The 15,596-nt window shown below is 38.2% G+C and overlaps 1 protein-coding gene across 1 annotated transcript; it reads left to right on the forward strand.

The window, feature by feature from the left end:
- Positions 1–499: 499 nt before the first annotated feature.
- LOC107915414 (solanesyl diphosphate synthase 1, chloroplastic-like) lies at positions 500–2,141 on the forward strand. The gene is made up of 2 exons (XM_016844576.1): positions 500–614; positions 1,711–2,141. Exons 1-2 carry the CDS (start codon positions 500–502, stop codon positions 2,139–2,141), a joined length of 546 nt encoding a protein of 181 aa, XP_016700065.1.
- The last annotated feature ends 13,455 nt before the right edge of the window (positions 2,142–15,596 follow it).

Here is a 15,596-nt window from a genome sequence, read left to right on the forward strand (position 1 = left end):
TGAATGAGTTTTAGGGGAAAATGTCTTACGGATTTCATTTCTGTAAGACATTTTCTGGTTCCTCCTTCATCCAGGTAAGGCTCCTTTTCCTTCTTCCGTTCTTCATTCTTTTTCCTTCTTCAATGCTTCATCTTCTCTTCTAGGTAAAAGTCCGTTGCATATCTTCTCTTCTCAGCATATTATATTTCGTTTCCTCTCTTTCTCTCTTTCTCAGGCAAATCTACCATGAATTCTTCACTGGGTCTTGGCTTAAGGTATGGCATAAAGCTCTTTTTTTTCTTCTTGTTCTTTACTTGTCCACACTTTTAACTGATTTTATGCCTAAAATTTGTTGCCTTTCTTTGTTTCTTTGTTGCCTGTAACGAAAAATGTTGATGTTGTGCCTTAAACAGCAACTGCACCTATAGAAGGTGAAACGAATAGTAATGTTTTACCTTTGAAAAAGAAAAAAGTTAACCAAAAAGATGTTATGGTCAAGCCAGAGCCCATCAGATAGATCATGACCGATCGGGAGAAGCATAATTTGAGCACAGAATTAGAGTCTTTGTTGAGAGAATTTCCTGAAAACATTGTTGACTTTCTTAAAGAGCAGAGTTCTAGTGATGGTCAAATGGGTGAAGATGAGATTTAGATCGATATTGATGCTCTAAGTCATGAAACATTGTACAAATTGCGTAAACTTTCGGATGACTATCTGCTGGAGAAGTAGAAAAACCAGGCAAAAGCTGAATCTTGTGAAATGGAGGTTATCTCTACTAAGAGTTCTGATTTTTGTTGAGCTTATTCACAATTTTGTAGATCATAGTTTGTCTAAGTCAAGTTGTTTTCTAGCTTGAGATCATTCTTTGATGCTCTTCATTGTTGTTGAGTGGTTGATAAAATGTTTCCATGTTGTTGTTGTGTTTTTTTTGTGCTATTCCACGCTTTTGTTAGGTTTCTACTCAAGTCCATGTATTTTTTATATCTATCTTAACATGTAGAGGACTCGTATTAGAACTTAATCTTTAGGTCTTTGGTTTTTGGCTTTTTCCTTTTTGAGGATAACTACCAAATATATCTCTGTGGAAGATGTTCATTGGGATTGAATCTATCAATCCTTTTTCAACAGTTAATTCTGCCCATTTGCAAACATATTCTATTATTGTAACATGCTTACCCATCTCTGCTGGCTGGTTTATTTTATCTCAGTTGTATTTAGATAACTTGATTTCCTTAAATTAGAATAAGATGAAACTATGGAGATGAGTCCTGATACTTGGGGATACAAGATGAAAGAAAGAAACGAGAATAGCTTTTGAGTAACAGGCCAGCTTTGTTTATGATAATTTGTTCACCGTGTGGAACTTTTGACTGAAACTCTTGCTATCAATTATGCAATTTGTTATCTTAGGTCTTCATGTGAATAATAATGGTCACCATTTTTCTGATTTTTAGAGTTTCTCTAGTTAGAACCATTTTTTTTAATTTTTTTGCTTGAGATTTGATGTCCGCTAGCTACTTTCTACTTCATGTTAGTGATGCAAGTTAAATTGAGGGACATCTAAAACAAGCTATAAAATCACGTGTTATGAGGATTACATGGGACATGCTTCACGGAAAATGTAAACTTGTGTCGTTTCTTAACGAAAAAAGAAAAAATGTAAACTTGTGATGCCAAACTTGAGGACTATTTGCTAAAGAGTTATTACAAAACAGCTTCATTGATTGCAGCTAGTACCAAGGGAGTCGCCATTTTCAGTGGAGCTAATCGTAGTGTAACAGAGCAAATGTATGAATATGGAAAGAATCTTGGCCTATCATTCCAATTTGTTGATGACATATTGGATTTTACACAATCAGCAGAGCAGCTGGGGAAACGAGCTAGGACTGATCTAGCAAAAGGCAACCTCACAACACCTATAATTTTTGCACTCAAAAAGGAGCCAAAACTTAGAGATATCATTGAATCCGAGTTCTGCAAGACTGGTTCCCTTGACGAAGCAATCAAACTAGTAAAACAATTCGGGGGAATCGAAAGGGCACAAGAGTTGGCAAAAGAAAAAGCTGATATTGCAATCAGGAGTCTCCAATGTCTTCCTCAAAGCGATTTCTGGTTAGGGCTTGAAGATATGGTGATGTTTAATCTAGAAAGCATTGATTAGTTTAACTAATCCAAAACAAGCAGCATGATACATGACAGATAAACATGGCATGAAGTCGAAGCCTGTACCAATATGGAACAGCTTTCTTAGGATATTAATTGGTTCCTTGTCACTGGTTGTATAAAAGGCTTTGGGCTTTGACTTGAGCTCCTAGTTTCAATGTCTTCAAATTATACATTTGTCTGAGAAAAAATAATTTCTCTATTAAATTAAATTGATGAACAATAAAATTTTTGTGGTCATCAATATTAAGCTAATAAACTTCCATTATGTATACAAGGAAAACCTATGTTATAGGGGTTTCTCTTTTTCTTCTTAAAGTATTTGTGTTTGACGTTTATCTGAAAAAGAGTGAATAGACTTTGGTTGTTTTCAATTTATGACAGTTAATATTCTAGCTTAATAATTGAGTATTATTATATATTTAATTTGATTTATTTATTTACAAATAAATCATTGCAATATATGTAAAAAAATTTTAAAATATAAATTTATTAATATATGTAAAAAAATTCAGAAAATATATTCAAGAAATCTGCCAAATAACAGAAAATATTTTACACAGATTCATCCAAACACCAGAAAAGTAAATCATTTCCAGAAAAGTAAATCATTTTCCAGAAATCATTTTTTGGAAAACATTTTACTGGCAAACAAACGGAGCCTTAATTATTATTGATCATTTGGTGTTGTAATTTAAGGACCCTTTGGGACTTTGGTTTTAAATTTTGGGTTTTTATTTATTTATTTTACTTTATGGATTTATACTTGCTGGTCGTCGGAAATTCGGTTTTCAAAAAGTTAAAGTAGTTTCTAAACGCATGATCACTTAGACTATTTTATTAAAGCTTCCGGAACGAGGGATGTTTCAAAACAAATGTTTTAAATGAATAAAGATGACTTCCTAAGTTCTAACAAAGCTTTACTAAAGATAATAACATGGAATGTTTTCAACGTAACAACAAGGTTTCAAAAACACTATCATGTGACATTGCCAGATATGACCATAATGTCTAGGCTGGGTTTAGGGTGTTACATTTAGTGGTATTAGAGTCAAGTTTCAAAACTCGGTTGTGGATTATGGGTTCTAAATTTGGTATTTGTAAAATTGGTTTTTAAATGATTTGAAATGTTTCTACTGGGTATGTGGTGCATCAAGTCTCCGGCGCCGATCCTGTAAGTGCTCTGAAACTGATACATGTTATGATATTCTGAAACGGATATATGTTATGATATTCTAAAACTACTGTAGGTAGTATACCGTGAAAACACTCTAGATGGTGTATATTGAGACTGTAGCAAAACTGATAGAGACTGCGATTTATGAAAATCACTCTGAATTACTGAAACTGTTAACATAAAACATCTGCTAGTAAATACTGAAATTGAAACTGATGCATAAAAATTCGTAATACAGATAAATCTAAATAGACATGAGCGCACGAGGTATTCGTGGACGTGGTACTCAAGGCCGAGGTAGAGGCGTGGTTCGATCTGAGTCCTCTTCCCTAGGTAATATACTAAATTTGGACACAAATAAGACGCGAGTGTCACCTGTTACTGAGACTGAGTCTCATAATCGCATAGTTGGGGACGACACATTGTCTTGGGCTATGTTGAGGATATTGGAGAGGGTCGCTAGGCCTAATACTGGATTTGGGGGCCGTGAGTTGGTTACAAAATGACTCCGATTCAATGGAGCTGAGCTCTTCAGAGGTGTCATTGGGGTCGCTCTTAATGTGGCCAAGTACTGGATTGAGACCACGGAGAGGATCATGAATGACCTGGATTGCACCTCCGAGTAGAAATTAAAGGGTGCAGTCTCGCTGCTGCGTGATGAGGCTTATCAGTGGTGGCTTATTGTTAAGGAGGGCACTCAACCCGAACGTTTGACTTGGGAGTTCTTTAAGACTGCCTTCCAGGGGAAGTATGTGGGAGCTAGTTATGTGGACGCCCGTAGGAGGGAGTTCCTGAATCTAACATAGGGAGATCGATCAGTGGCAGAGTATGAGGTCGAGTTCCTGCAACTGAGCAGCTATGCATGAGGTATGGTGGCGACTGAGTATGAACGTTGTGTCTGCTTTGAGGATGGCCTCAGAGATAATTTGGGAGTCCTGATAGCTTCGCAGAGAGAGCGTGATTTTTCTTCACCAGTTGAGGAGGCGAAGATTGCCGAGGAGGTTAAGCGCGTTGAGCGCCAAAATTGCGATAGAGAGAGGTAAGAACAAGAGGGATTCGGGGCATTGGACGCCCCTTGTTACTGCTACTGGACTGTAGCCATGTGTCGACTGTGGTAGACGCCATCAGGGCGAGTGTTGGAGAAGGACTGGGGCGTGTCAGAGGTGTGGATTATTGGATCATCATATTAAGGAGTGTCCATTGAGGGCCGATCAGATGCAAGCTCAGGGTACTAGTACTGCACAACCACAGAGGGTTGCACTGCAGCCATCTAAAGGCCATGGTCAGGCTACGGGTGGTAATGGGATGGATCGTGGAAAAAGAGCACCGAGTAGAGGTGCTAGACAGACTAAGGCGAGAAAACCTGTAACGCCCCAAATTTTGGGCCTAGAAGAAATAGGTTTTGAACAATGGAACAGTTAGGAGACTGCACATAAATATTTAGTTGCGCAAGGAAGTGACACACATTGCTTGTTTGCTTTAATGGCTAAGTGATTTGGGTGTGTATAGGAGTGTTTGAGAAGCCTGGGTTCAAGTATTGGCTTTTGCAGAATTTTTAGTTTTGCTCTTAAATGAACCTGGACACTGGTATATAGGCCTTATAAGTAATAGTGTTTGTTTTATATAAAAAAAGAGCTTGTAGTCAAGTGGCAAGGTGGCGTGTTGTGTAACTGTAAGGTCTACGTTTCAAGTCCTGGGGTGTGCAATGAAGTATTTATTTTGCTGCTTGAGCTGGGTAGGTAGTGGAGTTAGACTAAAACACAGCTAAGGGGGAGTTTGAATGGAGTTTAAACTGGTCATAAAGAGAATTTAGGAGGGGATATTTGGAGAGATTTGAGGAGAGAATATTGGGATTTGGGGAGGTTGTTGTTGTGGAGAGCTATATATCACATCTCATTTGTTCCTTGTTCTGAATGGGAGAGATCGGCGAGGATTCCAAGGTTATTCGTCGCTTTCTTTAACCTGCATTGCTTCCATTCCTAACTGGTGGTGTTCCTAACTGGTGGTGGTCGAGGATGATTGGCACATTGTCTGGGAATCAAGGGTGCGATGATCATTGATTTGCAGAATAAGAGTGTTCGGATCGAAGGGAATCTGCAAATCGCATCAGGTGTGTAAACTCCCCACTATAACTGTAGAATGGTAAAAGCCGAAAAGCTGAAACATGACGTTTGACACCACACGAGCCTGCGATTGCTCATGTGGAAAGCCGAACCTGTGAGTCTTGGGCGATAAACTGTGGAGGCCTCTATGAGCATTTTCATGGGCTTAGGCTGTATTGGGCCACGTTGGGCCATGTGGGCTCAATGGGCTTGTTAGCCCCACACAGATGAAACCCACTATTTATGGTGAATACTAGAATGGGCTATGTAGATCTCATAGCCGTGGTGAAATCTGGGCTGAACAGGCCACACGAGCGTGTGGGTCCACTTGGGCTGAGTAATGGGCCTTAGGCCCATTTACACGGTTGTGACCAATTACGTTACCTTAGTCGCTCGAGGCGACTGCAGACCTTTCGAGAGGTCGATCTCTGGACCAAAATACCTTTGAAGGGTAAAATAATCGAAATACCCTCGATGGGTAAAATGACTGAAATACCATCGATGGGTAAAATAACCGAAATACTCTCGATAGGTAAAATGACTGAAATACCCTCAATGGGTAAAATGACCAAAATACCCTTGATGGGTAAAATGACTAAAATACCCTTGATGGGTAAAATGACCGAAATACCCCTATAGGGTAAAATGACCGTAATACCCTTGTAGGGTAAAATAACTGTAATACCCTTATAGGGTAAAATGACCGTAATGCTCCTGTAGGGTAAAATGATCGTAATATCCCTGTAGGGTAAAATGACCGTAATACCCCTATAGGGTAAAATTACTGTAATGCCTCTATTAGGTAAAATGACCGTAATGCCCCTATAGGATAAAATGACCGTAATACCCCTATAGGGTAAAATGACCATAATGCCCTGGTGGGTAAATGACTATTTTTGCCCTCGTGATTAAATGATTATTTTGTCTGTGGTTAAATGACTAATTTGTCTGTGTTTAATATGATTGATGTGTTTGTGATTTGAATGACTGATTCTGAGCATAGCATTTTGCATACACGACATAGTGCATGGGGTTGGGATACTATTATGGAAGAAGTACTATACTGGTGGCTCTACCACAATCACTGTTACTGGTGGCATAGCCACATATACTATTACTGGCAACTTTGCTGCGATACTATTGCTGGCAGCTTTGCTGCGATGCTACTGATGGCTTTGTGTTAATCATAGTACCGTTACTGATGGCTTTGTGCCAATCATAGTACCGTTACTGATGACTTTATGCCGATCATATTACCGTTATCGATGACTATGTGCCGATTATTTCACTGTTACTGATGGCTGTGTGTAGATCATATCACTGCCACTAATGGCTTTGTACCGATCATGTTACCGTTACTGATGGCTATATGCCGATCATATCACTGTTACTGATGGCTTTGTGCTAATCACATTACTGTACGTATGACTTGTAGCCATTCTGCTTATAACTTATAGCTATCCTGTTTACGGCTCTTAGCCATTCTGACTATTGGCAGCTTGCTGCATTATTACTACTAGTAGCTATCCTGTGATATTGGTGTGAGGGTTGGGTGGGTCGACTCTGTCTCCACATGGTGTGTTGGGTTGGTACGGGTGGTGTGTTGGTTGGAGTAGGATGGGTTTGCATACTTGCACCATACTGATGCTGTATCGGGCTTAGGCCCACATTGTTTTTGTATTGGGCTAAGGCCCATACTATACTGTTACTGTTAAAAGGCTCTGGCCTAGACTGATTTGTTCTGTATGCCGAATGTTTGATAAGGGATTACACACTGAGTTTTCGTAAACTCACTCTCTCCTCTTAACTGTGCAGGTAGTCCTCAGCCATAGTTGATTCGGTGCTACGAGGGACTCGGAGGTGGCCACACAATCGCATCAACTTTTGTTTTTAGCTTTTGATTTATAAGTAACTAAATTTGGGTATTTTTATGTAAAAAGGCCTCTTTAAAGTTATAAACTTTAAATTGGGGTTTTATTTATTTAGTTTGATATAAACGTATAGTTGTAGAATAAGATAGGTTTTCAAAAGGTAACTGTCTTCAAGGACACCACGTTTTCGCAATAAATAAGATTTTGGAAAATTTATAACGTTTTAAAAGTTTTACGCTAAACAACTCAATGTGATACAGCCAGATTTGACCATAACTCCTAGGCCGAGTTTGGGGTGTTACACAACCTGCTTTAGTTTATGTTGCACATTACCGAGAGGACAAAGATGCTCCAAATGTCATCACGAGTACGTTTCTTATTTATGATGTGCCTTACACTACATTGATAGATATAGGATCTACGCATTCCTATGTTACCTGTTCTATTTCCAAAAACCTAGGGATTTCGGTGGAGAGTACTTCTAGTGAGGTGACCATACTGAGCCCGTTGAGGCAATCTGTTAAAGTTAGTAAATTGTACAGGAATGTTCCTTTAGACGTTATTTCTGACTGATTTGATGGAGCTTCCATTTGGGAAGTTCACTATGATATTAGGGATGGACTGGTTGGTCAAGCATTGTGTCAGTTTGGACTATTGAAAACACGAAAATTTATGTGTTTTTACATGCCCTTTTTAACTTAAAATCATGATATTTCGGTTAAATTCTTGTCAAAAAATAAATAAATATTATAAAATAATTAAATTATGTTAAACATATGAATATGATGAATTTTAATTAATTTTATAGTTAATTTTGATTAATTTTGACTATTTTCGACAGATTCGCACAAAAGGGCGAAAATTGGCTTGGCAGACAATGCTTGAAGAATAAAATCGAGAAGTAATTTGATGCATCGAGGCAAATTTATTTCCAGCCTAAGATGATCCAAAAATGTGTGTTAATTCATAATATAATTAATTTTAATTTATTCTCAATTTAATTTGGGCTAAATAAATTATTATTAATTAATTATGGAAAAAAAGTCCAATTGAACTGCATTGGTTGAACCGAATCTAGTGAACCGAACTTGCCACCAATTGGGCTGCCTAGAACCGTCCATATGTTGGCGCAAATCAACATTTTAGCTGAATAAATAAGCTTGCAAAGAATCCCTTGAAGAACTTTAAACCTTGCATTCAAACCCCTCCAAAAAATGTGGCTTTATGGATTTGACCCCGGCTATTTTTAGCAAAGTTGAATCTCTCAACTTTTCCATGTGTGTGGCCGGCCAAGGGGGGTCTCTTTGGATGATGGAATTTTCTATTTTTAGTAGCCACAATCAGCTATAAAAGCCACCCCTTGCTGATCATTCAACTCATCCCTCACACTCTCATTCTCTCTTCTCCTCTCTCACTTTCTCTCAACTTTTCCTTTCCATTTTCCCTTTTGTTCAAGTGTCGATTTCTTCTCTTGGGAAATAGGTCCTCATCATCCATTGTTGAGCATCAATTAAAGTGTTCATAAGCCACCTTGATAGTCGAGGACAATGGAGAAAGAATAACAGAAAAATCAGTCAAGCCACGAAGAAACACCAGATTTGCTTCTTGTTTCTTGTCTCTTTAAATTTTGCTGTTGTTTTGAAAAACATGTTTATGAATGTTTATGCTATTGAAATGGTTATTTTAATCAATCAAGCTTGAATTTAATCTGTGTTGGGTTGATTATATTTTTCCTTCTTGAATTATTGAAATTGTGTTTATGCTGTTATAGGCCTCGGTAAGATGCTTGATTAAGTAAAATCATGCCTAAGTTATTCTTGCAATATTAATTTTTAGATAACTAATGAATTAATTATTAAATCATATTGAAATTGTAATTAGTCAACACAATACTTAATCAGTGCATGTTTATTCTTCTAAGGTAGCTGAAGTTACTTTAGCATTGTATTGGCGATACATATGCCTTGCATAACTTGCAAGATTATTGTGATTAAATTATTTCAAGGTAGAAATACTCTATTACCTCACTTGATCTTTTATATGCTTGTGAAGATTGATTAATCGCTTGGATTGACATTGAAAAATGCTCAAAAGATTGATTAATTTAATAAGTATATATAAGCAGTAGTTAGCAAATTACCGAGTTGTCGTGAATTTGTTCGTAGCAGTATAAACAAAAGTTTAATAATTCTAAGTTAAAGGAATGTAATTAATCCAACACAATTATATCATTTTGATTAAACCTTATTTGAAACCGTGCATTAGAACTTTTTTTTTATTTTTTCACTTAGTTTTTAACATTTAGTTTTTAATCATCTTTAAACCAAAATATTTTCCATCACCAAAGTGTTTTAACATTAATTTCATAAATATTCTTTTTTACAGTCCCTGTGGGTACGATAAATTGACATTTACTTATCAGTTTATTACTTGTTACGATTGTGTACACTTGCACATTTTCATCATTCCAATTATGAGACTAAGAGGGTCGTATTGAGAACTGAGGAGGGTAATGAAGTGTTTGTGATTGGGGAACGTCGAAATTACTTGGCTAACGTGATCTCTGCACTAGTAGCAGAGAAACTGTTTCGCAAGGGATGTGAGGCGTGTTCGGCCTACGTAAGTGTTTTCGCTTCTGGGGACTCTACTATAAAGGACGTCAGAATTGTGAGGAATTTTTCGAACGTCTTTCCTGAAGAGCTATCGGCTTTACCTCTGAATCAGAAAGTGGAGTTTGGGATTGAGTTTTTCCCTGGTATAGCTCCGGTGTCTATCGCTCCCTACCGAATGGCACCGAAGGAGCTTACGGAGCTTAATGCTCAAATTCAGGAGTTATTGGATCATTGGGTTTATCTGCCCTAGTGTGTCCCCGTGGGGAGCATCGGTACTATTTGTTAAGAAAAAAAGATGGATCCATGAGGATGTGTATTGACTACTGACAACTAAATAAGTTGACTATTAAGAACAAGTATCCACTTCCGAGGATTGATGATTTGTTTGACCAGTTTCGAAGAGCGTCTGTGTTCTCCAAAATAGACTTGCGTTCTGGGTATCATCAGTTGAGGGTTAAGGAGGCTGATATGCATAAGTTAGTATTTAGGACTCGTTATGGTCACTACGAGTTTCTAGTGATGCCATTTGGACTGACTAATGCACTGACAGCTTTCATGGATCTAATTAACCGAGTGTTTCAGCCCTACATGTATTGGTTTGTAGTGGTGTTCATCGATGACATATTGGTTTATTCAAGGGCTATGCTAAGTTTAGCAAGTGCGAGTTCTGGTTACGTGAAGTAACATTTTTGGGTCATGTGGTGTCTGCTGAGGGGATTCGAGTCGATTCTCAAAAAATTGAGGCTATATTAGATTGGAAGTAGCCTAAGAATGTGTCTGAGATCCGTAGCTTTTTGGGGCTTGCAGGTTATTACCGACGGTTTGTGGAAGGATTTTCACTAATCGTAACACCCTTGACTAAGTTGTTACATAAAGGTGTACCGTTTGACTGGACTAATGCGCAGCAAGAGAGCTTTGAGAAGCTTAAGATTGTACTGACTGAGGCTCCTGTTTTGGTACAGCCTAAACCTGGAAAGGAGTTCACGATTTATAGTGATGCATCACATTTCGGTTTGGGATGTGTGTTGATGTAGGATGGTAAGGTGGTTACATATGCATCGCGTCAGCTTAAGACACATGAGGTGAACTATCCAACGCACTATTTGGAGTTGGTCACAGTAGTCTTTGCATTGAAAATCTGGAGGCATTATCTATATGGTGAGAAGTGTATCATCTACACTGATCACAAAAGCCTCAAGTATCTCCTTACTCAGAAGGAGCTAAATCTAAGGCAGCGAAGATGGGTTGAGCTGCTTAAGGATTACGACTATACCATTGAGTATCATCCTGGCAAGGCCAATGTGGTGGTTGATGCATTGAGTCGTAGGGCTATGACTGGTTTGAGAGCGGTGTTTGCTCGACTTAGCTGGTTCGACGATAGGAGTTTGTTGCCTGAGTTTCAAGTCAAGCCAACTTGGATTGAGCAGATTAAGGGTAGACAACTAGAGGATAAGTCTTTCAGTCTTTGGTTCCGATAGATTGAGAGTGGTAGCACTACGGACTTTGGGTTAAACTCTGAGGGTGTGTTGTGTTTCTGAGGCCATATATGTATGCCAAATGATTCAGACTTGTGGCAGTCTATTTTGAGAGAGGCGTATAGTAGCCCTTATGCTATACACTCTGGTGGAAATAAGATGTATCAAGATCTTTGAGAGTTGTATTGGTGGCCAAGGTTGAAGTGAGAGGTTACGTATTTTGTGACTAGATGCCTGACTTGCCAGCAGGTTAAGGCTGAGCATCAATTGCCTTCGGGATTACTGCAGTCGATTAAGATTCTGCTATGGAAGTGGGAGCGAGTAACGATGGATTTCGTTATGGGTTGCCTTTAACACCCACTAAGAAAGATTCAGTGTGGGTCATCATGGATCGATTGACTAAGTCTGCACACTTCATCTCAGTTAGGACAAATTATTCTTTACAGAAGTTAGCGAAGCTCTATATTTCTGAGATAGTGAGACTGCATGGGATACCGATTTCGATCATCTCTGATAGGGATCCTCATTTCACGTCTCGATTTTGGAAAAAGGTATATGAGACTCTGGGTTCAAGGTTGGGCGTCAGTACTGCGTTCCATCCTCAGACCGATAGTTAGTCAGAGAGGGTGATTCGGGTACTGGAGGATATGTTGAGGAGCTGTGCTATTGATTTCTGAGGCAGTTGGGAGGATTATCTGCCATTAACGGAGTTTGCCAATAATAATAGCTTCCAGTCTAGCATCCAGATGGCACCTTACGAGGGACTGTACGGTCGTAAGTGTCGCACTCCTTTATGTTGGACTAATTTGGGAGAGCGATGTATTCTGGGTCCTGAGTTGGTCTCTGAGACAAAGGATAAGGTTAGATTGATTAGGATCATTTGAAAGCAACTTCTGATAGGCAGAAATCTTATGTGGATTTGAAGAGGCATGAGATCGAGTATTATGTGGAGGACTTCATTTTTCTCAAGGTCTCACTATGGAAGAAGGTACTGATGTTTGTTCGTAAAGGCAAGTTGAGCCCTAGGTATGTTGGACCTTACCGAATTCTGAAGCAAGTGGAACCAGTTGCTTATCAGTTGGAGCTACCTCCGGCGTTGGATTGTATCCATGATGTGTTCCATGTCTCTATGTTGAGGCGTTACCGCTCTAATCCTACTCATATTGTCCCTGTTGAGGAGATTGAGATTAAGCCAGACTTGACCTTTGAGGAGGAGCCTGTCCAGATTCTGGATTGTGACGTAAAGGTTCTGAGGAGGAAGTCTATTCCTTTGGTGAAGGTTCTATGGCGTAATCATAGCACTGAAGAGGCCACATAGGAGCCTGAGGATGCGATGCGTCAGCAGTATCCTTATTTGTTCTGATCAGGTAAATTTCGAGGCCAAAATTTTCTTTTAGAGAGGTAGAGTTGTAACGCCCCAAAATTTTTATTTTTGTTATTGCGAAGGTGTGACACAACTGTGTATCTGCTTTAGTGGTTAAGTGTTTTAGGTATGTGAGAGGTCCCAAGTTCAAGCCAGAACTTGGGCAAATTTTGGTATTTTTATGAATAAGTTCTATCTTTGGTCAGTAGGCTTTTAAGTAAAAGTTGGCAAATAATTAATAGACTGGGCCTGCTGGTTTGGTGGATAAGTGGAGTGTTGGTATGAAGGAGGTCCTGTGTTCAATTCTCTGTGATGGCGTGGAGATAGTATTTTTGCTCCAATTTCGACTAAGAGTTGTGTTGGGGAAAAATTCTAAGTAGTTGCATTTTAGTGGGTTAATAGGGATTGATTTTAGGAGATAATGGGGGAGAGGTTATCAGAAGATAATCTGATTATCTTTTTGTTACAGAAAAAAGTAGAGTTTCAGTTTTCTCTCCAATTACCCAAACTTTCTCTGACGCTTTCTTCTTCTTTTTTCCCTTCTCTGCCGATTCTTTCCCCTAGTTGCTATTGAAATTTCCATTATTTTTCCCCTTCCATTTCTTTTTTTATTTTCCAATTGATTTGGTTGTTCATCGTTGGTTGCGTGTGTTCGGTAAGTAACTGTTTTGTCTATTGTTAATCATTCTTGGTTAATCTCTAAAAGGGGGATTCCTTTTTGGTGTTTAGTAGTTAATCAAGGGGCTGGTGCTCTTGAATTGACATTGTGATTGTGTGAAGTCGTGGTTGCTCAAGTGAGGTAAGGGTTTTGTTAGGATTTTAGTCGAGTTCCTTCCAAAATTGGTTGATTAAAAATGAATTAAGTGATTAATCTGGAGATTTGTTGGTCGATTTTTAGGTTCTGGAGGCTTAGGAGTGCTTACGCATCAGAAACGATACCAGGTGTGTACCCGAAACCCAGAAAATGGGATTTGGTGAAAAGTCAAAATTGCTTGCTGTCGAGAAATAAGAGAAAATGATGTGAAAAATTGTAGAGAAAGGAAATAAGGGTGTTATAAACTTGGAAATCAACATTCTGCACTAAAATAGTTTTGGACAGCAGCAGTAGTCTAACTTTGAAAAAAATCAAAAATAATGGAAATTAAGTTAGAGGTTGAAAAAAATACGAAATTAAATTTTATTGAGTCTAGTTTTTCATGGAAGAATCAATGTAAGCAATGAAATTGTAAGTTATGAGATATAATAAATTTTGTGAGACAATGTCAGAATGGGTTCGGGTTCCCCTGTTCTGACTTTGGAGAAATCATCAAAAATTGTAAAAAAAATTAGGGGCTTAAATTTATATGTTTAAATCCTTAACGAGTCTATTTTCGAGAGAAACAAATAGAAACATCATCCGAATTCCGTACTAAGAGAAAAATATTTTTTAATAAGGAAAGGTTGAAGCTATCAAACAGCAGAATCGGGATAGATTTGAAGATTTTACTATACTTATTTGATATACTATAAAATCTAAAAATTTTACTTTAGAAAGGTATTTGAGTTTAGTTTCGAAAACATCAAGCGGATCTTAATTTGGAATTCTGTAGCTAAAGATATAAATAATTTAGGGACAATGACTCAAGTAGACAACTTTGAATGAACATATAAGTAAATAGTGAAAACATATATGACTATTTAGCTAGCATGGGTTACATTAAAAATGTATCACATAGCCAAGGCCAATTTGGGTCGAGTGGGCCACACGGGCAGATACGGGTGTGTGGGCCCATTTTTACCAGAATGTTTCTAAGATTCCACAGGTCGCCCAAGTCGATTGTGAACCTACTGTAAGGTCGATAAACGCTACTTAAACCCCTAAATGTGTGAAATTGACTGAATGATATATGTACTGAGCATGTTAATACCTGAACTGAATATATGTACTAAAATTGCATAATAGCATATCATCCATTGTATGTTGCATTCAGAGGAAGTGTATTGAAAGGCTTTAAGCCTAATTTACTGGCACCTCAGCTGCAAACTACTGTTTTGTGTCGCATTCGATACTACTTAGACTGTAGGGATGGGTGGATTGATTATATCCCCACATGGAGTGTAGGGTTGGACGGAGATGGTGTGTAGACGCTGGATGGGTAAGATTTTGCTGTTACTGCTACTGATACTGTGATGGGCTAAGGCCCTACTGCATTTTTGACACAATACTGAGATGGGATAAGGCCCAAACTGTCACTGATACTGAAAAGGGCTTAAGCCCAAGACTATTTAACTGTGCACTGTGAATACTAATTGTTTGTTTATTTCTGCGGGATTACACATTGAGTTTATGTAAAGTCACCCTTTTTTTTAATATGCACCGGTAATCTGTAGACTTAGACGGATCGGTGCGGCGAAAGACTCAGCGGTGAGCACAGAAATTTTTGGACTTTAAGGTTTTCAATTTACGTTTTATGATTTAATTATTATTGATTATTTGGGGTTGTAATTTAAAGACCCTCTGAGACTTTGGTTTTAAATTTTGGGTTTTTATTTATTTATTTTTCTTTATGGATTTATTCCTGCTGGTCATAGGAAATTCAGTTTTCAAAAAGTTTAAGTAGTTTCTAAACGCATGATCACTTAGACTGTTTTATTAAAGGTTCTGTAACAAGGAATGTTTCAAAACAAATGTTTTAAATGAATAAAGACGAATTCCTAAGTTCTAACAGAGGTTTACTAAAGATAATAAAATAGAATGTTTTCAACATAACAACGAGGTTTCAAAAACACTATCGTGTGACATTGCCAGATACAACCATTACGTCTAGGCTGGGTTTGGGGTGTTACATGAAAAGACTCGTATATGCTAGCGAC

This window comes from Gossypium hirsutum, chromosome D10, assembly GCF_007990345.1.
Source record: "Gossypium hirsutum isolate 1008001.06 chromosome D10, Gossypium_hirsutum_v2.1, whole genome shotgun sequence".
NCBI classification, from domain to species: Eukaryota; Viridiplantae; Streptophyta; class Magnoliopsida; order Malvales; family Malvaceae; genus Gossypium; species Gossypium hirsutum.